At 55.9% G+C, this 24,100-nt stretch overlaps 1 protein-coding gene across 5 annotated transcripts; it reads left to right on the plus strand.

Moving 5' to 3' along the window:
* Positions 1–727: 727 nt before the first annotated feature.
* Positions 728–23,241, plus strand: ST14 (ST14 transmembrane serine protease matriptase). 5 transcript variants are annotated; one of them, XM_056322802.1, is made up of 19 exons: positions 728–1,715; positions 12,478–12,637; positions 12,875–13,002; positions 13,591–13,661; positions 14,122–14,282; positions 14,738–14,773; positions 15,157–15,394; positions 15,546–15,685; positions 16,116–16,213; positions 16,710–16,819; positions 17,789–17,919; positions 18,202–18,306; positions 19,289–19,396; positions 19,815–19,928; positions 20,124–20,252; positions 20,700–20,886; positions 21,000–21,274; positions 21,551–21,687; positions 22,034–23,241. In XM_056322802.1, exons 2-19 carry the CDS (start codon positions 12,481–12,483, stop codon positions 22,193–22,195), a joined length of 2,487 nt encoding a protein of 828 aa, XP_056178777.1. In that variant the 5' UTR covers positions 728–1,715; positions 12,478–12,480; the 3' UTR covers positions 22,196–23,241. The 5 variants fall into 5 exon arrangements, with proteins under 5 accessions (XP_056178777.1, XP_056178776.1, XP_056178775.1 ...); XM_056322801.1 differs by lacking the exon at positions 728–1,715 and adding an exon at positions 3,993–4,096; XM_056322800.1 differs by lacking the exon at positions 728–1,715 and adding an exon at positions 8,263–8,484.
* Positions 23,242–24,100: the final 859 nt, after the last annotated feature.

The following is a 24,100-nucleotide window of genomic DNA, read 5'->3' on the forward strand; positions in this document are numbered from 1 at the left end:
GGTTTCAAAATACCCACGGCCAGAAACCGGGCAATCAAGCCTGTCCACTCTGTCGCACTTACAGCTTGGCTGGCAAACACTGCTGTTGCTGATTCAGAGCTCACCAAAAAGGGTTTCTCTGCTTTCACAAGCCACGGAAGAGCTCAAGAAAGAGACCCAGCTAACAGAGTAGTCCCGGGAGCAAGCTTACATCCTGTGGTGTGCTTCCCAGTGCTTTGGATTCCCGTTGGAGCCCCATGACCGTCAGGTGGCTGGCACCGTTAGCAACAGAGGCACAAGGAAGGATCCCCCTTAATTTTGAAAACGAGTCTTAGAGCTCCTTGGGACGTGTTGGAGGGCTGAGGGTGGACTTTCTCATTTCAAGCTTGTTGCATGCTGTCCGCGTCCTTCGCTTGCTCACATGTCCAGTGTCATCTGCAGGATGAAGCTGGTCACCAGTGCCCTTTGTTCTGGCCAGCTTTCGTGATGTCAGGAGGGCAGAGCTACTTGTGATCCCTGCCAAAGTCACGTTTTGGAAGCAGGGCTCTGACTCCAGAGCACTTGAGAGAAGCATTTGACATCAAAGGAAAAGTTCCCATCCAAATGACACAGTTAATCCTTCAACAGCTTTCTGAAAAGGAGCACCACCTCTGGGCTCTGCCTCAAAGCAGCAGGTGGCCCATTGAGGGCAACTCACTGCACTTTTACAGGTCCCATTCTCCAAAGACAGTAATTATTCTTGCATTACAGGTGGAGAGGCTGAATCACAACCAGCCAGCTTGCCCCAGGCCCGAAAGCAGGAGGAGCTGGCCCTGTGCAGATGGGCAGCGAGTGGTACCCGCTGCTCACCTTTTGCTCTCCGGGGGCTGCCGGTTCAGCTAGAAACCGAAGAGCTTTTAGATGACGTTTTCCTCTCCTCCCACTGAATCAGCCTTTTATTTACTCTTTGGAATGCAAAGTAACAGGACACCCTGTGAGTTTTATCTCTCTCCCCATCTTTTGTATCGCTGTGGAAGTTGCCGGACCGGATTGCATCGGAGGTTTTAGCTGCAGACACGGTCGGGGTGGTTTCGGGGCTGTCTGGCAGGAATCTGGGTGGGAGGGCACTGTAGGTGCGAGCCTCGCTGGGAGCAGAATCCTTCCAGCCACACCGCAGGGAGGAAAAGCCTTTGTCGCTCTCGGAAGCCGACCCTTCACCGGTGTGGCCGTGTGGATGGCTGCTGCTCCTTTTCCAGCCTAGAATTCTCAGGAACTGCCTCCACCAGAAGCCTTTTCCCCTGTAGGCAGCCTGCCTTCATTCCTTACGTAAGCAGCTGTCTTTTCCTTTCCTTCACGTGGATGTGGATGGCATTCCCAGGGCTGGGAGCTGATGCGGAAGTATCCTACCTGTTCAGACGACGTTTGCCTCTCTGCCACTAATCCCTGTCTCCTCTGGGACTCTCCTGGGGGTCGAGCTCAGTGCGGTTTAGCTCTTGGAACTTGCATACGGTTCTGACAAGACGGACTCGGTTCCCAGATTTCAGCGGTGCCTGAAGCCACTGCTGTCCTTCCTGCTAAAGGCGTGTTAAACCTCCGCTTGCTGCTCTCCTAGTGCTGTCGGGGCCAAACTGATACGAAGAGGCAACGTGAGGAGGAGGAGGAGGAGGAAGAGGAGGAGGAGACGGCATTTCTTGGGTGAACTGGTAGAAGTGGGAAGAAACAGAGGCTTTCCTGCCGACTGCTGCCATTGCACGTGGGTAAGTGGCTTGGTCGTTATGCTTCAGTTTCATCTTTCTCCATAGTGACTTGGCTGGGCTCAGCATCCTTCAGTCAGACCAGAGAGACACACGGAAGTGTCCTACCGCAAAAACACATGGCACACTGCTTATTGGGAATTGCTGCTTATTGGGAATTGCTGCTTATTGGGAATTGCTGCTTTGGTGTTTTGGGACTGGACAGTGCCCAGAAGCAGGGCACCCGCACCTCCCGTGGTGCTTCAGCCATCACTGCAACACAGCCACGAAGTAAATCATTGCAGCAAGGAACTGGCAGCAAAGAAACAGGAATCTATCATTTAGGGCTCTAAACTGGCTGCCTCCCAGCTATACGGTATTTTATGTTTAGCACGTGTATTGCTTTCTTTTTTTTCCCCCACAGTGATTGCATCCCCTTGTTCAAAGAGCCGGTTGGGCTCATGAATTACTTTGTAAAATGTCAGTGGCTTGATGACAGGAAACACAGGGCGTTCACAGCACCGTGTGAAACCAGGAGCTGTGGATCTTGGAAGGAGACACCGTAGGCCTCGGAGAGTGCGCCTGCGTCTTGCCCTCAGCAGGCACATCCCAGAGCCTGGCACCTGCCTGGAGATGAATTGAACAGGAGAAATTTGCAGAGACAAAGAGCAGCGGGTTCAGCTCGGACTAGCTGCTTTGTACCTACCACCTGCTGTTTCATGGGGGTATGGAGTCAGGCTGTAGCACCAGCAGGCAGCCGGGCAGGGAGTGGCTGTACAACTGGAGTGCTGGGCAGGGCTGGGCATCAGCCGGGGAGCTGAGAGCAGCTCCTGACATCAGCCAGCCGGGTGGTTTCAGCAGGCTGACTAACAAAGCCACCTTTTGAAGGGAATACCCTAAATCCAGACATACTTCCTGCTGTGCGTGCTGCTCAGCGAGCAGGCGGGATTCTGGTAGCTGCTGAGGGAGCAGGGAAGGCGATGGTGGAGGTATTTCTTTAAGAGCACTGATGTGACATTGTATTTTTCACCTAGAGAGAAAACAGCAGGATCAGAGACCTGACACCGTCTCTTTTTTTCCCCCCAGAGCAACACCTGCAAAAGGGACGCAGAACTTGCGCTCCACAGGAGACATTTTAGAGCGAGGGGAAACAAAGGTAACCCAGCCAGTGTTACCTGCCTGTGGCGTGCGAATCGGTGGGCAACTCCTGTCACACCCGCACCAGAGTTCTGGGCAATTCACATGTTTGGGTGTGGAAAAAATCAGTTTGTGCTGGATGCAGTTGGTGTAAAGAGGTTCAGATCAGCGGTGGGATGGCCCGTTCAGGCTTTGCGTGTTGGTATAGACTGTCACATGTAGGACAGAGAAGGCGAGAACCCTTCTAAGAAAGATAATATTGCTCCAGCTGTTTTAATCTTGACTTACTCTGGAATGTGAGAAGCCTAAATATTGGAGGGAGGAAGGAAGTCATCTTTCCAAGAAGGGGAGAATGATGGAGTAAGACAGCATCAGGAATGCAGATTTCAGTGTTAAAAGTCCTCTTTCAGACCTGCATTAGAGCGTTCTCAGAACCCAGGGCTTTGCTGCTGGTCCCTCCCTTTCTTCTCTGGGGGCACTGTTTAATATTATACCGTACCATCCACGGGAGCTGTGGCTGATATGCCAGCACGAGTGCTGAATTTGTGCCGGACTGCCTTGTGGCTTGTCATTTGGCACCTGGTCTCCTCTGTTTGGTTAAGAGATGGCTTATTCGTAAAGTGCTGTAGCCTAGCTGAGAGCAGGTTTCAGGCTGGGATAAAGGAAATATTTTGCTTTGGTGGCCTCGGCCTACCAAATGTTTTGGGGAACAATGGGCTTGAAAAGTGCCCGTGCATGCTGGAGAGGTGCCCTCTTTGCAGCAGGGTTTCAAAAAATGATTGTCCCCTGAGATGGGGTAAGACCTTAGGTACATAAAGCTTAGCCCTGGAAACTGTTGTGTACACAACTGCTGGCAAGCCCTCCTGCCGACTGCGAGGTGGCTTGTGTTGGGAAAATATTTTTGTGGTTTCATTTACTAAAGCAAAGCACGTGGCAAAAGGGTCTCCTCGGATGATGCAGAGCTTGCGTGGGGCTTTTGGGCAGGGCTTTTCAGGTGCGACGTTTTCCTTAATTTCCCTGTGGATGCTGGTGAAGCAGGAGAGGGGGGGTCACAGCCGGACACGGGAGCGTTGGGGGACCTGTGGGGTGTTTCCGGCTTCCCGCACCCGCCTGGAGTGCGGAGAAGGAGGAGCTGGGCACTGTGCCGAGCCGTGCTGTGCCGAGGCAAGGAGCAACCGTGCCATGGCGGCCTGAGCCGGCACGGCACTGCCCTCGCCATGGAGCAGGGCCCCACCGCTGCTGGCATGAGGTACAGCGCCCAGCTGCAGGTGAGAGCGGCACCCGGTGCCGGGGGGGCTCGGCGGGGCTCTCCCAAAAGCGGTCAGCCTTTTGCTGAGCTGCCTCGTCCTCTGCTCGCTCTGGTTCCTTTGAGCCTCGCGGGGCTGCTCGGGATCCCTCGGGAAGCAGGAGATTCCCACTCCCCCTCTGCTGTTGGGTGAGGTCAGGAGAACCTGTTCGGGGGATGCTGCCGAGCCCAAGGGAGCAGGAAAAGAAAGACCAGCTCTGGGAAAGTGGAGATCCCTGCCCGTCGCAGTGCAGCGGTCTGTGCCGGCGTTAAGACTGCCTCGATGCTGGTGTTGCCGTGGCTCTTGACGGTTTTGATTTTGGCTTAAGCTAGGCGCTGAGGATGCGGGTAAAGATAAACTATGTGTAGGTGAACTGTTTGCAGCGCGTGGGGCCGGGTTGTTTAGCAACAGATCTAACTAAACCTGTTGAAGCCGTCAGGAGGTCTGACTTTAACCGAGGGCTCTGGGGCTTCGTTAATTAACCGATGCGTTACCAGTGTGCTTTGAAACTTGAGCGAGCCTAAGCTGTAGTCTTGGCTTTTTGTCTTTCTGGCTGAGGGTCGGGCAGGGACTGTTGGTTTTGGGCTGCATCTCCAGGGCCTGTTCTGTGCCACAGAGCTGTTTCGAAAGTGGGCTTTTAGGTTAAAGCACGACAGCAGTGCTTCCCAGCTCAGCTGCAGGCTGTCTGCTGTCCGTCTCTGCAGCCAGCTTTAGCGGTTGTTATCTGGTAGTGGCAAAGGAGCCAGCAGTATTGGCACCCATCAGAAAGCTGGCCTACAGCAAGAAAAGGTTTCCCTTGCCTCCACCCCCGCTGTCTTGCCTGTGTCAGGGCTGCGGTGACTGCCAGGAGATGCTCTCGCCGATACCATTCAGCTCGAGCTTCTTGTTCCCCAGCTGGCTTGGGGTGACACTGTAGCGTGCAGCCTGCTGCCCCCTGCCCGGCTTCTCCCTCTGACAGAAGGCAGGTTCGCACGTTACGCAGGGCTGTGTGCTCGAGTCAGTCCCTTCACGGTGGGACAGCGGCGCGCCAGGTCCTTTGCCTGGTTCTGGATCAGTTTTCCCCCTGCATTGGTTTGAGAGGAGCTGAGCTGATCCAGGACTTCCCCGAAGACGGTACCTGCCCTCCTGACAGTAAGCAGCCTGAGGAATTTGTCCCTTGTGGACCGACTGTTGTTGGACTTGGCTCCCTATAAATATAACAGCGGAGGAACTTTGCAAGGACTGCATCTCCTCCTGAGGTGGAGAAGGAGCTGTGGCAGTTCTTGGGCACAGCGAGGAGAAGCTGCTTCTCTTCCTCGGAAAGATGCGGGGCTTTTGTGTCAGGTAGTAGTGGGTGGGTGAGCAGCTGCTCGGGCCAGTTTTACTGCTGTCGGTGCCAAAAGCAAGCAGGGATAAGGAAGGTGCAATGAGAAAAAAAGCTGAGGCCAACCAAGGGCGCCCCAGACCTTTGCTCAGCAAACAAAAGATCACTTTGTAAAACCACTGAGGGAGCAACGAGAGTTTTTTTAAGGGCTCTTAAGGGCTCGGCTGTGGAGAAGGTATCTGAGCAAAGGTTCTCGCCTTGCCTGGGGTGGAATATGCCATTTCCATCCAAAGGCCACCAGGGCTAGCCTTGCAAATAACCTGCTGCGATATCCGGGCGATAGGCTGGGGCAGAGCAGGGAGCAGGTAACAGGGATGGGTTTGCCAGGGAAAGGCTTCGCCGGCTTGGAGATCTAGGTGTTTTCCCTCCTGTTCCTCCAAACATTCAAATGTCGTGGGCCAGGTCCGCCTCCAAGCTGTAAAGGTCGGTGAGGAGCATGGGCGAAATGTAGTGATGAGGTGGAGGGTTTCATCGAGGTCTGGGGTGCAGCTGGTTTTGTTAAGCTGCTGGAGAGCGTTTTTGTTGTGCGGACGGTGCTTTCTGTGCCAGGAAAGATATGAGAGTGTTTTAAATAAGCTATTTGCATCTGTGGCATGTTTCTCTTCTGGTCTGGGAATGTGTGTTGTAGGGAGGAATTTCATGGCTCATAGCTACGTGGATCAGGCCTGTAAGGTGGTTTTATTTCTAGCTTTATTTCTAGCTTTATTTCCCACTTCTTCTCAAGAACTGCTAAGACTTAAGCATAAACATCGGTGCTACAACACAAACACAAATCAGAAGCGGGGTCGCTTTTGTGGAGCTGCTGCGTTGCACTGAGAGAGCTGCACTGATGAGCCTGGTGCAGGGCAGCAAGCCAAGCCCGTGCTGTCCTGTGCAAACATTAACTTCAGTTTCTTCCGTAATAAACCTAAAGGAATTTGGTTTCTTGTATGACTCAGGATGGTCACAAGGCGATTGAGTGCTGTAGAGGATTGAGCTCGAAATTGGTGTGTGAAAACAGGTGTGTGTGACTCGTGTGCACTTGCCCTCTGTGCCTGGAAGGCAGACAGTCTGGAGGACTCCGCATCCTTTGTTTCCTGCTCCATATTCCCCTGTTAGTCCTGACGTCACCATTTGATAGTGTCATTGCCCTTAATACAGAACTGAAGATGAAAAATAATATGCTGGTGAAGTATTTTAACATTAAACAATTATGAAATCGGTGTTTTACTTCCCATGTTGGGGCAACGCAGCACACATATGCCTTACAAGAACTTAGATCTTGGTGTGCTGTTTCCCTGTTATTTCTTACCGAGAATAAGAAGGGAATAGAGAAAATTACTCTTACCAGATCTCTTCCTGGAGGAGTGTTGGGTTTTGCAGCAAGAGTCGGGGCAGGAGTTGATCTCAAGAGCTGGTAGCTGCGCTTGAGCTGCTTGGGTGAAGCGAGTTGCACGCTGGGCACACCATGTGTCAGCAGCTTCTAGATTTATTTTTTTATTTTTATTGGAAGCAGGCTGTTTCCCCTTACGCCAGCACCACAAAGCTGGCATTGGCTTTCAGTACAATCTGGGAAACCTCAGGGTTTGGAAAGATAACTTTCTTGGCTCTCTCTGCCCTGTTGATCTCAAAGGCTGGGGTGTCCCAAGCTCTGATCCCGAGCTGGTTGATGAGTCGATAGGTTTCATTCCTCACATTTCTCATGTAATATTTATTTTAGTTTTTATTGAACACCACCTGAGGCAGGTGTGGCTGGAAAAGGGGAGGTGGGAATTGCCTCTTGGATACACAGGCTGGGATCTACAGGGTGTAATTACCAGCAAGAGTCTAACCACGTAGTTGGATGACTCTGCTTCATCTGAGACCTCCCGGGGCCACCTCCGACTCGGTATTTTATGGGTTCCTTTTCTGGGCTGTGTACGTTAGTGCCAGGCAGTGGGTCTTCTGCAGTGAGGCTGCCTTGGTTGCCCACCTGCCCCTAACCTTCTGTGATCTGTACAGCTTTGGCCCCGAGCAGGCCTGTGGCGGGGCAGAGTCTGGAATATGGCAGAGGTCAAGGGAAGCAGCTGAGTCTCCCAGCTGCGTGGTGCTGGACAAACAAATTATCCAGTCCTTCTGTGGGTCAGGAGCCAGAGAACCCAGATGCAGACACTGAGTGAGAGGTAGCACGTCTGTTTTGGAGGAGAGGGGAGCAGTGAAGGCTTTCGGTGCCTGGGACACATCACACTGTCTTGCTGGAACTGCCAAACGAGCCAGAAATCAGCCTCCGTGGGCTGATCCCAGATGGACCCCCACTTTGTACGCATCCCAGAAATCTTGCTGGAGAGCCGTACCCTGTGGCACATCCTACCCTTTTTGCAATCCCCCTTTGCAGGGGGGGGGCATCTCTGCTTTCCAGAAAGCATCTCCGGTCCAGTCTTGGCTGTGGTACTTCCCACCATGCCCGTGCGCCCGCTGAATTTCCTGCTGACAGAATTAGTCACTTCTGCATCTGGTTTGTCCAGTCTGGCAGAGTATGGTTGCCGTCTAAAAATACATCGTGTGGCTGACTTACGGAGGAGGAGGGGGAAGGTTTGCTTAAGCATAGGACTTCTGAGGTGTCTGTGTGCAGGAGACCTGCAAATGTGATAGAAATCTGTCTGTGTGCACTCCTTTTCCAAGTTCCCTTACGGAGTTGGTACTCCCGGGGAAACCGAGGCACAGCAGAAATGTCTTTCTGACCCTTTCACTTGATTGGCATGTGTCTTTCCTGCCAGGGCACCACGTGGCTGCAGCAGTCACACCAGCCAGGCTGACGCTGTGACCAGAAACCTCTGACGGTGCCACGGGGAGCCCCGCCATGATGGTGGTGGGGAGGGCAGAGCGAGGAGGAGCAAGAGGAAGTAACCGAACCTGTGACTAAGGCGGAGAGAATATCAAGGAAGGTTTTCTGTTAATAATGTTTATTGGAGTAGTTTCCTTGAGAAGGGCGAGTCAGACCTTGAGTCACTTTGGGCTAGAGATGGTTTCTCAGGGAATCACAGGCAAGGTGAGAGCAGGATGTGCGGACAGATCCTGTCGGGTTTACATCTGCTGTTGGGACGGACTGTTCGGTACACGCGAGGGAGATGTGCAGTGACGGTTAGCTGAAGGAGATTAAAGTTGCAGCTGTCTTTTGCTTGACTGAACTATGATCTTTCAACCCTGTCTTGCTTCTGATTCCATCTGATTTTTGCTTAACTTAGAGGCTGGTGACCAGCCCCGCAGAGGAGGTATTTTCCCGACAGGCAGGAGTGGTGGCAGCGAAGGGGACGTGCAGCGCAGTGAGGGCGCAGAGCAGAGACTGAGCCGCTTGCGCGCAGCCGACTCGGGTGCTGAGGTCAAATGGGGGCTTTTCGTGCTGAGTGTGGGCAGGGAAGATTCAGCCTCTTACTCCAAGGCTGGAACACGGCCTGTCTGATTCCCAACCTGATTCGGCATTCCGGTAGTGCTTGTGGGATGCTCCAGATTCTTTGCCTTGTGTTGAGAAGAGAGTTCGCAGGAATCGCTGTTGCTAACTAACCCAGGCTGCGAGACACAGCAGCTCTTCAAAGCAGCTGCACGCAGGTGTCTGAGTTGGCTGGGGAATAGAATGGCGTACGTAAGGGATGAGGGTGGTGGAGGCGGGGGTCTGCAATAGGGAACTGAGGGCAGGGAGGGAAACCTCTTGGGATCCAGTCTCATATCTGCCTCTAGTCACCGGGTAACTTCTGGCAAGTAACAGTGTCAGTGATTGCTTATGCACTTTGTACGGGAGTAATAAGAAAAATAACCTCCCTAGGAGTCCCCACACTCCTTTCATTTCTCTTGGTGCTGTGCTTGTCACTGCTGTCTCAGCTTTGGAGCCAGAACAAACTGACAGAGGCGTGCTGTAAACTCTAGCAGGTTTAGGATCTTTTTTCCCAAGAAGAGCGGGGAAATTGTCTAAAGAAAGATCAGAGGGTGAGTTTTCTTGCCTAATTTCCTTTGGTCTCACTGCAGCTGCTGGAGCAGTGTGTGCATTTGTATGCGTTGGAGGCGGAGGGGAGCTATCTATTACCTCTGATTTAATCATGCTGATTAGTTGCTCTTGTCTAAGAGTTTTCTCTCTGCAAAGACATAACCTTTAGCTCGAAGATGATGTTAAAACGCATCGGCCACAGCGTTGTGCAGTCTGGCTTTGTGCAGCAGTATCTCCTGCTGGCAGCTGAGCCCCGTTTTCTTCTGGCAGTTTGGGAAAACTGAACATGGGGATTTTGCAGAGGACCGACAGTACCCTCAGCCGAAGGGGATACTGTCTCAAAATAGGGTTTTTTCTGCTCTCCCGGTAGCCAGAGGAGACCCCATTTCCTTGTGCTGCTGCTGCTACCCCTTGTAATGCTACACCTCTCGTACAAGAAGCGTGAGATCCCTCTTTCAGGAGAGGAATGCCATCTAGCTGAACTCAGCCTGCCAGGGGAGTGTTATTAAGGCCAAGATTTATCAGCTTGGGCCCACAAATTGTTACTCAGAACACGCAGAGATGCTGTCTTCCCCGGTGAGCTGGAGGCAGGCAGGTCTTCCTCGCTGACCCCAGGAAGGCTGGCAAAGCTGCTGCAGCGTGAACAGCTACATCAGTGTGTGTGCATACAGATATATAGATAAATGAAAAGGCCCTTGGGGCTGTTTTTCTTGCCGCAGGCTCCTGCAGATGTTAGAAGAGAATGAAATACTTTTCTTTCTGCTCACAGCAGCAATGTATGGGAAGTCCTGGGAAGGCTTGGTGCTGCCAGGTGGGCGATAGGAGATGCTTGTGGGACTTGTGGCCTGTTTCTTTTCTTTACCTGGTTTAGGAGGATTTTGCATGGTTTGGAAACTGATGGGAGCCAGATGGCTGTTTCGAAGACGGTGCATCAAACTCCAGGCAATCTTGACTTGGCTCGCAGAGTTTCTTCATTTAGAAAGTCTGTATGTGTTTAAGCTTTATTTTGTGGGGGTTCTGCTCTCAGGTTTCCTTGGATTATATTTTCAAGTTCTTCCTGTATGATCACAGAAGGCTAACTGGAATCAGAGCATCCCCCGTGGGATTGTCCTCTGTGGTCCAGCCGAGTCTTTTCTTTCTTCTGGTGGTGGCTGGATGTTGGTTGTAGAAGCAGCCTGGCACCTGGGAGATGCTGTGCTTCACGTCGGTTTCTTTCTGCAGTAAATCTCCCAAATGAACGAAGGCTTCCTTCCCCGTGCTGTAGGGGAGAGCTGTCGAGTGATAAACTCAGATTATTCTGAGAGCAGATGGTTCAAAAGCTGGTAGGTTGTTCTGGTCTTGGCGGCCTTCTAGTAAGTGTTTGCAGAGGAGGAAGGTGCCTACCACTTCTCTTTCTGTTGTAAAGGGCCTCTGGCAAACGCTGCGGGGAGGAGAGGCTTTGGTGCGGTGTGGAGGGTGGGAGGACAGGTCAGGGAGCGGGTGAAGAAAAGGGCAAAAGGAGCCAGGGAATGGTGTGAGTGGGAGCCGGGCTTTCCTGCAAAGCAGGCTCGGGAAAGGCGATGCGGTGGAACATTGCACCGAAGGGAAGGAAAGTGTAGCGAGGGCGTCTGCAGGAGACCGCGGAGGGCTCAGAGGTCCCTCTGTCGACAGGATCCCCCTTTGTTTTCCCTGTTTTCCCTGTCTTGAGAGCTTGTGAGATTTGCATCCAATTAACCCGAGTTGTTAGCATATGTTTGTGTCAGCCCTGGCAGCATCTGACCCAGTGTCCTGTTTGTGGTGACGGTACCCCTTCCGGAGCACGGGGATGCCTGTGAATGCAGCAAATCAGTGCTGGCTGGTACTTTGCCTTGTGGCATCCTTGCTGTGTGTGATACAAGTTACAAGTGATTACAAGTGATACGGAGCCCCCGAGTTGCCGGGTTCGCGGTAAGACTCAGGAGAGGGGAAAATGGGAAGGTGGTGGCTGGAAAGGTGAGGTGTCCCCATGGTCTGGGCAGTTTGCTGCAGGCAAAACGCCCTTCCTGCCCGGAGGAGGCACGAAAAGAAAGCAGAAGATGTGGTCTGCTCTCCCGGCACGCATTAGCCAGCTGGGGCGAGGAGGGGAAGTGCTAGGGGAGCGGGTGCTGATCTGGGCCCCCGAGGATGCTCTGGGCTGTGTGGGGTCCTCTGAAAACATCTGGATCTGCAGCTGCCCTGGGCCCGAGGGACAGGTAGGAAGGAGGGACAGGTAGGCAAGCGGGGCAGGGGATGGAGGGCAGGCAAGCCGAAGGTGTGAGAAAGTGAAACCCCGAGGCACCGAGGGTTTTGCAGCCGATGCAGGGCTCTGTGCTGTGACAAGAGACCTTCCTCTTCCTCACCCGGCCCCGTGTGGGGCGGTGGTGGCAGAGCGCTGTGCCCAACAGTTGTCATTCCTCATTCCTGGGCGGCTGTTTTAGGGCTCGCTCTTCATTAGCCAACACGTCCTGTCCTGAGAGCCTGGGGGGTGTCTGTGGCCATCTGAGTGTTTTGGTTTATTTCTTTGGGTGGGTGTTTGTGCTGAACGGAGAATCCCAAGCAGAAATAGGGGAGTGCTGTGTGGGCCCAGGAGACGTACAGAGAGTTGCGCACACCTAAAGGAAGTGGCTCGGTTTCTTCTTTTACGGGAACACTGTTAATAGCTGTGCCCCACGAGCTGCAGGTGACGCACCTGCCGCATAGCGAGCGCTTGGCAGGGGTGACTTTTGTCTGTGCCGGCAGGCAGAGATCCTGGAGGTTGTGGGCGTCTGACGTACCACCCTCACGGAGGGGTGTGTGGCCTTGCCCCTGAGCCTGCTGGAGCTGCTGACCTTGTGTTAGACCCAAAAAGGAATTAGGTGTGTGCAGGAAAGCAAAGTGAAAGCCTTCAGGGTTTGTCCTGCCGTGGGGTGGCTGCGGAGCCGCCGGCGCGGAGGTGTGCCGTGTGCTCTCCGTGTTGGGGAGCTGCTGCGTGCAGGTAGCTCTGCTCTGGCTGCTTTGTGCTTGGACCTCTCCAAACCAGGCTTTGGGAACAGCCTCTCCACCGTCCTGCCTTCTCTCCTCTCCTAGGACATGAACAACCTGGAGGAAGGTGTGGAGTTCCTCCCTGCCATGAACTCCAAGAAGATGGAGAAGCGCGGTCCGAAGCGGCGGGTGGTCGTCACCGTCGTGATCGTTGTTTTCCTGCTCATCTCTCTCATCACCGGCCTCCTGGTTTGGCACTTCAAATGTGAGTATGATGTCTGGTGGGTGGTGGTGTGTAGGGTGATATCCTGGGACCATATCCACGTGGAAAAGCTTTGTTATCTGGTGTTGCTCACACGTGACCTCTGTAGCTCTGGGAAGGCTCTGGGAAGCAAGGCAACACCTTTTCCTCCCCCCTGCCCCAACTGCTGTCACTGGGGACCTGCTATGTCACGGGCCCAGCCCACACTGCTCTTCCTGATGCCAAACCATTGCCTTCCAGACAGGAATGTGGCCGTCCAGAAGGTTTTCAATGGCCACTTGCGGGTTCTGAACTGGGACTTCCTCGATGCTTATGAGAACTCCAGCTCGCCGGAGTTCGTCATGCTGGCCAGGAAGGTGAAGAGCACGGTAAGAGGTTTCTTGCATCCCTCCTCCTGCAAGCAGAACTTTTTGCTCCTGCCTCGTGGTCACGGGGATCTTGTGTGTAAGACTGCATGGAGCTTTGTCGCTCCTCTCAGCTCTCCCTGCCTGTCGTGACACACTGGGCTGGGTGCAGGGAGCCTGCCTTGAAGCTGGGTCTTGGCACCACAGCTCCAGCCCAGTGCCGCGGCGTCTCCCTGCCTCTGCAACCCGGCGTGTGCCGTCGGAGGCTGCCTGCGCAAATCCCAGGGTCGGTGGATGAGTCAGGGCTGGGAGCTGAGGCACGGGGGTGTCTGCCCTCTGTGCTGAAGCTGTGGCTGGTCTTGCCTTTCCCCTCAGACTCAGGTACTCGTTGTGCTTCCCCCAGGGAAGAGCGGGGCGAGCTGAGTCCTGTCGAGCAGGCTGTGGCGTGCAGCTCTGGGCGCTTCTGGGACTCTCAGCTTTCCCTTTCCTCTCTTTGCCCCCTGCAGCCAGCAATGCTGATTTTCCATAGCAGGCTTGATGCTCTATCTGTCGCTAGCCTTTCCCCCCTCCTTGCTTCTAGACATGCCGAACACCCTTCTTTAAACCTTTCAGGTGGAGGAGATCTACAGGAATCATGCAGATATTGGCCCTTACCACAAAGAGACAGTGATAACTGCCTTCAGGTGAGTGTCGGGCGCTGTCTGAGCCCTGTCTGGGAATGGAGGAGGGTGATGCTGAGGTGTCGTGCAGCCGTATACACTCATACCTGGGCTGCTGGGGATGGAGGCACCTCAGTAGTCACCCTGAGTGACACTGCTGAGGGGTGGGCAGTGAAAAGTGACCTGAAAATGCACATTGTTTTCTGCCAGTCCTCATCACTGTGTGCTGAGGGAGATGTCTTGGTATGGTGCATCAGAGCCCTGTGAACTGCAGTGGGTGGTGCCTGGCACCTTTGAAAGGGAGTCCCCAGGCTGGCAGGGGCCTTTGCTGGGCACAGTTTGCTTAACTTGTCATTGGGACACCCCCTTCCCTGTGGCCATCCTCCAAAACCGGCTCATCAAGTAGCCTGGCTCCTTCTTCTACTGCTACTTGATCCCTCCTGTCTGTCCTTGCTCTCACCCCATAACTGCCCCTCCCCTGCAGCGAAGGCAGCATCATTGCCTACTACTGGTCAGAGTTCCTCGTCCCCAAGTACCGGGCGGAGAGTCTGGACAGGGCGATGGCAGACACACAGAGCCTGATCCAGAGGTGGAACCCCCGCCTGCGCAACCCCATGCTGAAGGTGGAGTCGGTCGTTGCTTTCCGTGAGTGCTGGTTCTGCTGTCCCTGGGTCTCCGTGTGGCACTGGGGCGCGTGTCGCTGGAGGGGTAAGCTGCTGCTTGCAGCCCTCCCCGGGGTGCCTGGGGCAGCGGGGACCGCTGAAGGGTGAGTGTAAGGACCCGGCTTTCACAGCACTGCTTTGATGGGCTGAGCATGCCCAGGGGATGCTGCACAGACCCACTGCCCCTCGCTGGAACGCTCTGTGTTTCCCTCTGAGCCCTTCTGGAGAGGGACAGGGATGAATCCTCCCTCCTGAAGAGGAGAAGCTTGATCGCTCAGCTCCCCAGAGCCCAGGCAGGAGCAGCCTCCCCCTGGCTCGCAGGGACAGAGCCCACGAGCAAGGCCAGATCAGTGTGGGTCCTGGGGACAACTTCAGCTTTGTGCCCAGGGACTTTCCACAACCCAAAGGATGTGACACCACCTCTGTTTTCTCCTGCAGCTGCCGACCCCAGCATAGCTTACTCCGCTCGGGACAGTAAGTACAGTTCTTCACTCTCATAACGGCCCCTTTGCGGTGGTGGTTTCCCCCGCGGGATGGGGCAGGGGCTGAGCAGGGGTGCTGTGCATGCAGGCAGAGCACGGCGTGCTGCTCGGGGCTGGTTTGAGCTCGGCCAGGCTGCGGCACAGCCCTTGCTGTTGTCCAGCAGTGGCACTTGGCTCTGGCTGCCCTTTCCCGGTGTGTCACTTTGCAGAGGGATGCTGATGCGCAAGGGACAGCCTGCGGCCAGGGGAGCCGTGACCAGTGCTGACCAGTGCTGCGTGACCAATGCTGACCAGTGCCGCGCTCAGCATCTCAGGGAGAGGCAGGGCAGAACCTCCTGCTTTGCCTTGTTAACTCTTGGCTGCTCTCCCGGGCAGAGAGCTGCATGTTTTCCCTCCACGCCAAGGAAGGGGAGATCACCACTTTCACCACGCCGGGCTTCCCCAACAGCCCGTACCCCAACAACGCGCTCTGCTACTGGACGCTGAGGGCGGACGCCAACGCTGTCATCAGCCTGACCTTCAAGACGCTGGAGCTGGAGCCGTGCACGGATGACAGTGACTACATTAAGGTGTACAACTCCCTGAGCCCCGTGGAGCCCCACGCTTTGGTCAGGTGAGTGTCCCCGTTGGGTTCCTGTGCAGCACCGAATCCTGGCGTGGTTCTAAGCGCTCCTGCTGGTAACTGAGCTCCTGCCCCTGCTCAGAGGTGATCCACCCTGCTTGAGGCTCGCTGTGCCTAATGGATTTCGTCCTTTACTCCCTAGGCTCTGTGGGAATTATGCCCCTTCCTACAACCTGACCTTCCTGTCCTCCCAGAACGTCATGCTCGTCACGTTGATTACCAACAAGGAGGGGAGATTCCCTGGCTTTAAGGCTGAGTTCTTCCAGCTCCCGAAGATGAAAGGTGAGCAGAGGCCTTGGCCCGGTTCCCCCCACCTCTCCCTGCTGCGGGCAGCTGAAGAGGGAGCTGCGGCTGTGGCTGCGGGCAGCTTCCCCGGGGTGCTTCCAGGGCTGGGATACATGGAAGGAGGTCACATCTCAGCTCTTGGAGCTTGCCTTGCCCGCAGTGCTCTTGGCTGCTGTAATGATGTCCCCCGAGGAGGCCAGAAGAAGAACTGTGGATTAGACGTGCAGATTGATGTACGCAGCGAGCACCTAACTGATCTCCTGGGTTCTCTCCAAGCCTTGGAGCAGAGCTGCTCTCTCCAGTGATTGACTTAACCTTGTTAGAGACCGTTGCCTCGGCCTCCTTTCCTGCCTCGGGTGATAGCCAGCTAAGGCTTGGGGAAACCAGATCTCTTTGAATCTCTAACCTGTTCCTACCTTCCTGCTAGTCTGCGGTGGGACTCTGAAAGGAGAGAGCGGCACCTTCACGACTCCCTATTACCCAGCACACTACCCCCCGGTCACGGACTGCGTCTGGAACATAGAGGTGAGGACATGAAGCTTGCTCGCTCGCAGCAGATGCTGCCCAGAGGCTTAGAGTCTGGTGGGACTGTGGGGAGGCTTCAGGAGCTGGTGCCGAAGGCAGAAGAGGCTGCGAGGGGCCTCAACCCTGTATGTGAGGCTCGCTGTAGCCCCCAGTAGCTGGAGCATTATGCAGAAAGCACGAGAGCACGTGGGCTTTGGGCCAGGCCAGTCGCTTGCTGGCAAAACTGCTGCTGGGGGAACCCTCCTGCCCGGGGAGAACAGGCAGTGTCAGCAGAGGTCTGGCTTCAGCCCCGCTCTCTGCGCCTGTTTGATCTGGGATCCCAGGGCTGGCGAGAGCCGTGGTGACTTTTGGGAAGGTGTTTCTCTTCCTTCTGGGAAATGAACTTCTTTCCCTTATCAGTAATTTTCTGTCCTCCCCCAAGACACAACCCTTTCCCCTGACCTGTTTTCCATTCTCCAGAAAGCTGCACAGCACTGACTCTTGCTTCCTTTTGCAGGTTCCTTCTAAAAAGAACGTGAAGGTGCGTTTCAACATGTTCTTTGTGCTGGAGCCTGGGATCCCAGTCAGCTCCTGCACCAAGGACTACGTGCAGATCAACGGCACGAGGTAGGTGTCAGGTGCTGTCTGATGCGCCGCGTTGGCCCTTGGGGTGCTGGGGCTGCGTGTAGCTATAGAGCGCCTGGTGCTTTCCTTAAACTTGCTGCGGGAACAACTGTGCCGGTGCTCTTTGGGATGGGGGGGAGGCAGGAGGGTGCTCAGGAGTGACCTGCTCAGTGCCCCGTGGTGAGAGGGGAGACACACGCTTGGTTGTGGGGGTTAGACCCTGGGTTTGTGGCGTGCTGCAGCTGAACACCCCACCCCGAGCGCTGTGGAGTGTGGCACTGCATGCCTCGCATGCAGAAAGGCAGAAACATCTGGTGTGGTTTTGCTTGAACGAGCAAATCTCCATCGTTAGGGTAATTGCGTTGCATTCTGTGATGCATCTACTGTTTAATTTAGGGTTGGCTATTACACAACCTGCTGTAAGCTGGGCTGAAAAGACAACTTGGTACTGCGTAGGGGAAGTGATCCGTCTTGTTTCACAATATTTTGGGCAAGGGAGCTGACCCTTCCTCGAAGGGAGAAGGTTTCAAAGCCGGCACCTGCATCTGTGGCTCTGGCTAGTTCCTGCGGGTGGTGCCTGCCTAGGGGATTCCCACCAGCCTGCGGTGGGATGGGGCCCTGCAGCCTTGGGCTGGCAAATCCCGAGACACGGTGGCTCTGAGATCAGAGGTGTCGCTGTGTCAGGCAGGGATTTGGACGATCTCGCTCCCAGTCGCTTCCAAGGCCACAACTTGGGGTTTGCGACCAGCCTGAACCTTCTGCCAGCAGCAGCAGCATTCAGCTCCTGCGCGCGGGCCTCGAGGGGCGGCGGGTTGGGGTGGAAGCAGAGCTGCCACCTGGCCACCTGCCCCTTCGCTCTCTGGGCGTGCGAGGGACCTTCCGTTTGCGCCGATGGGGGGCTCGGGGGTGGAGGAAGGTTTGCTCGGTGCTGACCTGCAGCACTTCATTCGCCTCTGCTCTCTCTCCCTGCAGGTACTGCGGGGAGCGTTCCCAGTTTGTGGTGGCCAGTACTACCAACAAAATAGAGGTCCGGTTCCACTCAGACCAGTCCTACACAGACACTGGCTTCTCTGCTGAGTACCTGTCCTACGACTCCAGCGATCGTGAGTTGAAACGCTGAGGCTGGGGGGCAGAACTGATCTGGCTCTCCCTCTTCTGTGCTTAAGCTGCCATGTAAACTGGGAAGCGTGCTTTCCCGGGGGGATAGGAGCATGCCTTATTTTCCATGCAAACCTCCTTGTATTCCTCCTCTGTTCTGAGGGAAAAGCATTGTTAATGCTGGGTGCTGTAAGCAGGCGCAGGGAGCGTGGTGTGCTTTGGGGAAAGGACGCAGAGGGGACGGCTGGAAGGCTCACGCGTTGTTTTCTCCCTTTCCCCGCTCCCAGCCTGCCCTGGCAAGTTCGCCTGCAACACGGGCCGCTGCATTGACAGAAGCATGCGCTGCGACGGGTGGCTGGACTGCGTAGACGGCAGCGACGAGAGATCCTGCGGTGAGGCTCCTGCGTTCCTTTGCGGCTGGTGACTGGTGACTGACAGGAAGGGCCGCGCCGCCCTGGGGTGCCTGGGGGGGGAGGGGTTTGCTCTGGGCTCATTCTGGGTGATGTCCCGTGGCGCTGAGGCTTTGCAAGTCACCTGCCGCCCGCCTCGCTCGCTGGCACCGGCGCTGCCTTGTTCCCCCGGGCTGCCCTGAGAGGCGCTCAGTGTGGGAGCCAGTTTGGGATCCTTTCCCAGCGTAGGAGTCGTGCTAGCCTAGCCCTCTCCCAGTGGGATCTCCCTCCCTTTCCAGTCCCTCCCAGATGGGAATGTGTTTTCCTATGCCATCCTCCGGACCGCGGTGGGTTTGCCTGAGCTGGGTGCTGTGCAGGGGCGCGTTGTGTTACGGAACGGGGCGGGTATTGTGAGCAGCTTTGGAAAACCCGTCTGACCCACAGGAGTTGTTTCCTTGTGCAACAAGTTTTCCTCTTGGATTAGCAGAGCAAGCCCATAGGTAACGGTATGGTCCGGGGTCTGCAGTTAATTAGAGAGGAGGGGATCCCCTGGTTCGGGATCTCGTTCCCAGGGTAGGGGCTCCTTTCTGGGGAAGAGTGTGCTGCAGGCCTGGCTGCCAGCACCGGGATCAGGGTTCCTCAGGTGCATCCCACCAGTGGCAGCGATCGCTTTGCTGAAGTGGTTGCCCCTGGCTGTCCTGCTGTAACTTCAGCCTTAGCCTTAACTGCCCCAGGCATCGCAGATCTCCAGATAGTTTTGTTCCCCAGAAGAGTGGAAATACTGTGCCGTAGCCTAAGCGTGCTGCACGCGTACATGTGCATTGTCCTGAGCCGTTTTCTTGCTCCCACGCGCTTGCATGCCTGCTGGGAGAGCTGCCCAGGTTTGCCCGTCACGCTGCGGTGGATGCGATGGCGGAGGGATCACTGGTGACCCCGCAGGTGCCTTTCCAGGTGTCTCCCCTGATTCCTCGCTCTCCCTTTTCAGCCTGTACCGACCAGCAGTTCAGGTGCCAGAATGGCTGGTGCAAGCCCAAGTTCTGGGTCTGTGACAATGTGAACGACTGCGGCGACAACAGCGATGAGCTGCAGTGCAGTGAGTAACGCGCCCCACAAGGGCTGAGGGCCTGAGCGAGGCGAAGGGGGTGGTGGAGGCTCATGGAGCGGAGGGAGGCGAGTGCCGTGCTGGGAACAAGCAGGCAAGAAACCCAGAGCAGCGGCCAGCTGCAGGGCCTCGCCTGGGGCGGCTTCCTCGAGCGCACGTGGGAGCTGCGAGAGCTGGAAGGAGAGAAATGAGGATGAGCAGAGGTGTGGGGAAAGAAAGGGCTGAATAAATGGGCGGTGGTGGTGTGCAGCTTGGAGAGGAGGGGATCAGGGATGCAGGAACGGGCGTTTGTGTGTCGTAGCTGCGGAGGCTTTCCTCCTCCGGGGAGAAGGGAGATGGACACAGCCACGGGTTGGCGGTGCGGTGGGATTGGGGCCCGGCCGTCTCTCAGGAGCTGCTCCTTCCCCAGGCTGCGCAGCTGACAGCTTCAAGTGCAACAACGGGAAGTGCATCCCCGAGGCACAGAAGTGTGACGGCAAGGACGACTGTGAAGATGGGAGCGACGAGGGCAGCTGCAGCAATGGTGAGGGTGGGCTGCGGGGGGACCTCCCCTCAAAGGCAGCCTCCTATGGCTGCCCTCGGGGCTGGGCATCCCGGCGCCGGCGTCTTTTCACTGGGTGGCGATTTCCTGGGGATGGGCAGAAGAGACAAAGGCCTCATGAACAGTGCAACCTCCCCAGCATGGGGGCTGACCCCTCTCCCTCTGTCCTACCCGCAGCGGTCCCCGCGACAGTCCCCTGCACGGAATACACGTACAAGTGCCACAACGGGCACTGCCTCAGCAAACAGAACCCGGAGTGCGACGGGGAGCAGGACTGCGAAGACAATTCTGATGAGCACAACTGCAGTGAGTACCCTGGGGAAGGGGGCACCTGGGTGTCTGGGCGCAGAAACACTTTCTTTAAGCATCTCACTTAGAGAAGCACTGCGGTGGGGTGGGGAGAGCCCCGGGGTGGTTCTGTGTGATAGCTTGGTCTGAAAATAGCCAAGCTGTGTTCTTCAGCAGCTTGCGGAGTGTCACAGGATCATCGAATCGTTCATGTTGGACAGAACCTTTAAGATCGTTGAGCCCGGCTGTTGTTCGGGAGGGCTTACACAGATAATGTGGGGGTTTGGCTGCACATGACAGGCTGGGCAAGTAAATACTTTAGCAAATTTAGCATCTGTGTTCCTGTGCTGATAGCATTGGCCCTCCCTGGCCTGGGGAACGGGGCACTTGCACTGTAGGAGGCAACGGGGAGGTGCTGGATGGCAGCAGGAGTAACCAAGCACCTCTCCTCCCTCCCCACCCCAGACTGTGGGATCCGCTCCTACATAAGGAAGTCGCGGATCGTCGGCGGGCAGAACTCGGACGTGGGAGAATGGCCGTGGCAGGTCAGCCTCCACGTCAAGGGCCAGGGCCACATCTGCGGCGCCTCGCTGATCTCTGAGAGCTGGCTGGTGTCGGCGGCGCATTGCTTCCTGCAGCTGCAGGGCATCAGGTATGGTCAGGGAAGGAAAAAAACCCAACCATTTGTACAGGCATTTCTCAGGGAAACAGTTTCAGGTGGCGTCTGTGGGCCTCACCCTGCCCTGTGCTGTGTGCCCCGTGCAGGTACTCGGAGCCCAGCCTGTGGACGGCGTACCTGGGCCTGACCGACCAGGGCAACCGCAACGGTGCCAACGTGCAAACGCGGAAGATCAAGCGCATCATCTCCCACTCCTACTTCAACGACTACACCTACGACTACGACATCGCCGTGGTGGAGCTGCAGACCCCCGTCACCTTCTCCTCCGTCGTCCAGCCCATCTGCCTGCCCGATGCCACCCACAACTTCCCCGTGGGCAAGGACCTGTGGGTGACTGGATGGGGAGCGACCATGGAAGGAGGTGAGTGCTGGCGTCGCCTTGATGGATTTTTGCTTGTGGCTTTAGGGAAAAGGGGGCTGCCTGGACAGAGTTTAAATACATTGGCTCGTCTCGTGACTGGAAGTGAATGGGACTCCTTTGGGAGCACACAAAGCTCATGGGTCCTGCTGGAAAAGGGGGTTGTTGCAACACGGATTGGCTGGCAATTAGTTGGTCATTCAGAGCCCCAACAGGAGGGAAACGCCACCTCAAAATTCTGTGCACTTTTTTTACTTACGCTGCTCCCCTTCCTCGCAGGCAGCGGAGCCTCCGTCTTGCAGAAAGCAGAAATCCGGCTCATCAACCAGACCGTGTGCAACGAGCTGCTGACGGACCAGCTGACGCCACGCATGATGTGCGTGGGGATCCTGACGGGTGGCGTGGACGCCTGCCAGGTAGGCCAGCGGCACGGTGGCACTCGGGTTCGGGGCTGAGGAGGAGCCTTGGTTAGGAAGGCAGGCCCTTTGCTCAGCCCTTTTTATTCTGGCGCCTCCACATTTGATACGCAGCAAATGAGGAGGATCCACATACAACAGGCAGCACGTTGTGTCAACGCGTGACTTAGTCTCTCGGGAGAACAGCGCAGCCACGCTCGAGTTTATTACTTTGTTAGCAAGAAAGGCCACTTGTTTAGCTCTGTGCTGTGGCTCTCCTTGCCACACTTAAATACTTGCTTCAGGGAATGGGTGGTGAGGCTGGTTTACTGGGTTGGTGCTTACGCTACCGTTTGTTTTTGTGCAGGGAGACTCTGGGGGCCCACTGGTCAGCGTGGAGCCCAGCACTCGGATGTTCCTGGCCGGCATAGTGAGCTGGGGCGATGGCTGTGCTCAGAGGAACAAGCCTGGAGTCTACAGCCGGCTCACCAGCCTGCGAGACTGGATCAAAAAGCAGACGGGGCTCTAGGGCCATGGACGCCGCTGGCTGGAGCCACTTGGTGCTGCCCCGTCCTCCTGGCAGCGCACAGCCTCTACTGTGAACACCGACCCTCCCTCTACCTCGCTGCAAGTGCCTGGGACTCCGTGTGGGTACTGAGTGGCCAGAGCTGATGGTTTGGCTTAGCCCTTAGTACTGTTCTCACATCTCAACTTAGAAATCCATGGTTGGAGTAGGAGAGATTGCCCCTGGGGGGTCAGCTAGCGCAGCTCCCCCAACCGACTTGACTGACCAGTCATTCAAGATGTATAGGAAGCGTTTTAAAAAAAAAGAAAAAAACCAACAAACACTCGATGTGTTTAGAGGCAAACTTTATTGGGACGGGTTCCAGAAGGAAGCAGTCTGTATCCTGAAAATCTCCTTTGTTTGCTTCCAAACTGCCATCCGCACCCCTTTCTCTGGTCTTCAGTCATGGGGGGGTGGGAAAGGGGAGTTCTCGCACTGGTTTGGGGGGAGCCCCTTGGGGCCCCCTCCCCTCGTGGTGTCCCATGTCCTGGTCTCCTCCTTCCGTCCTCTGTCCCCATCAGCTTCTGGTCATGCCGAGCCCAGGGCTGGGGGGCTGAAAGAGCAGAGTTTGTCTCAGCCCTGGTGGCACTCAACCCGAGGGAGGCAGTGGCACGCAGGTCCTGGCACTGCCATGCTACGCCGCAGTTCAGCCAGCACCACTTCTTCTGAGCTCCAGCTGCTCAGGAGTTGTGCCACACTGTGCCCCTTCCCCTTGTGCTCCACGACGAGCAGCAGGGCTTCCCCAAACATGGTCTGGGGGGCTCCTCTGCAACGACACCAGGGGTAGCTGTGCCAGCCACCAGACTCTACGACCCACCTTACTTTTGTAGAGGAAAAAAATGCAACAATGTGACTCGTGAATGTGCTGATTTTATTTCTTTTTTCCCGTTCCTTCCCCTGGCAGAGCACGCTCCACTTGAGCATAGTTAGCCCCTTCCTTGCCTGTAAATACATTGTTTTGTAAAACTATGTGGAGTGGAGATGCTCTAATAAACAGGGATGTTTTCTAACGCTCTGGCTGGGTGGTTCCTCACGACCTTCTGCATGAGTGTTGCGGACCTGGGAAACCTGCAGCACAGCTAAGCGGGGAGCTTCAGTTCCCTCCTTGCCCATCTTCTGTGCTCACCATCCCCCAGGGACTGGCAGGCATCACCACGGTGCTGCGACTCTCTCTCAGCTAAAGCAAGCCAACACCGAGGGCATCTAAAACCCGCTGGCTCGTGCAGGACCCCGGGGAGAAGCAATGAAGCAACAGAGCGCCCTACTTTGCTCCGGTAATTTGGAGGTTGCGGTGTTGAAGCAGGGCCGTCTTCCCGAGCCACCCTCAGCATCCTCCGCGTGGCAGGGAAGGCGCTCGGGCTCCCACGGACACAGCGGCACTGGCTACATCCAAGTTAGAGGCACAATCCGGTTCACTCCACAGCTCCTTGTGCTCTTGGGAAAAGGCAGCAAGAACAGGCACAGATAAAAATATTCCGGCAATCAAGGCACAAATAAAAGCAGCGAGGGCTCTGCCCGAGTCTCTCCTGCTCAGGGCTCCCCTCTGCACAAGCCCTCTCGCTCATCCCACGTTTCTCCCTCCGTGCTCGGGCTCCATGGCACAGGAGCGGTGACATCCCTACCCCATCATACCAGGAAGGGAAAGAGACCCACGAGATCCTTCTGCTTCCTTCTGGGAAGCAGCGGGTAGGACCGGAGACCCGCAGGCTGTGGCCCCTGGCGGGGAGGCAGACCCAGCGTCTCCCCAAGAACCCAGCAAGCTTTCCCCTCCGCGCCACCCTCCCCCCGCTATTCCTGGCTTATCGCAAGGAGAGGAGGAGGAGGGGTGCCAAGAACAGGACTTCAGCAAGAGGCAAAGCATTAAGTGAA

Source organism: Falco biarmicus, chromosome 20 (assembly GCF_023638135.1).
Source record: "Falco biarmicus isolate bFalBia1 chromosome 20, bFalBia1.pri, whole genome shotgun sequence".
Lineage (NCBI taxonomy): Eukaryota > Metazoa > Chordata > Aves > Falconiformes > Falconidae > Falco > Falco biarmicus.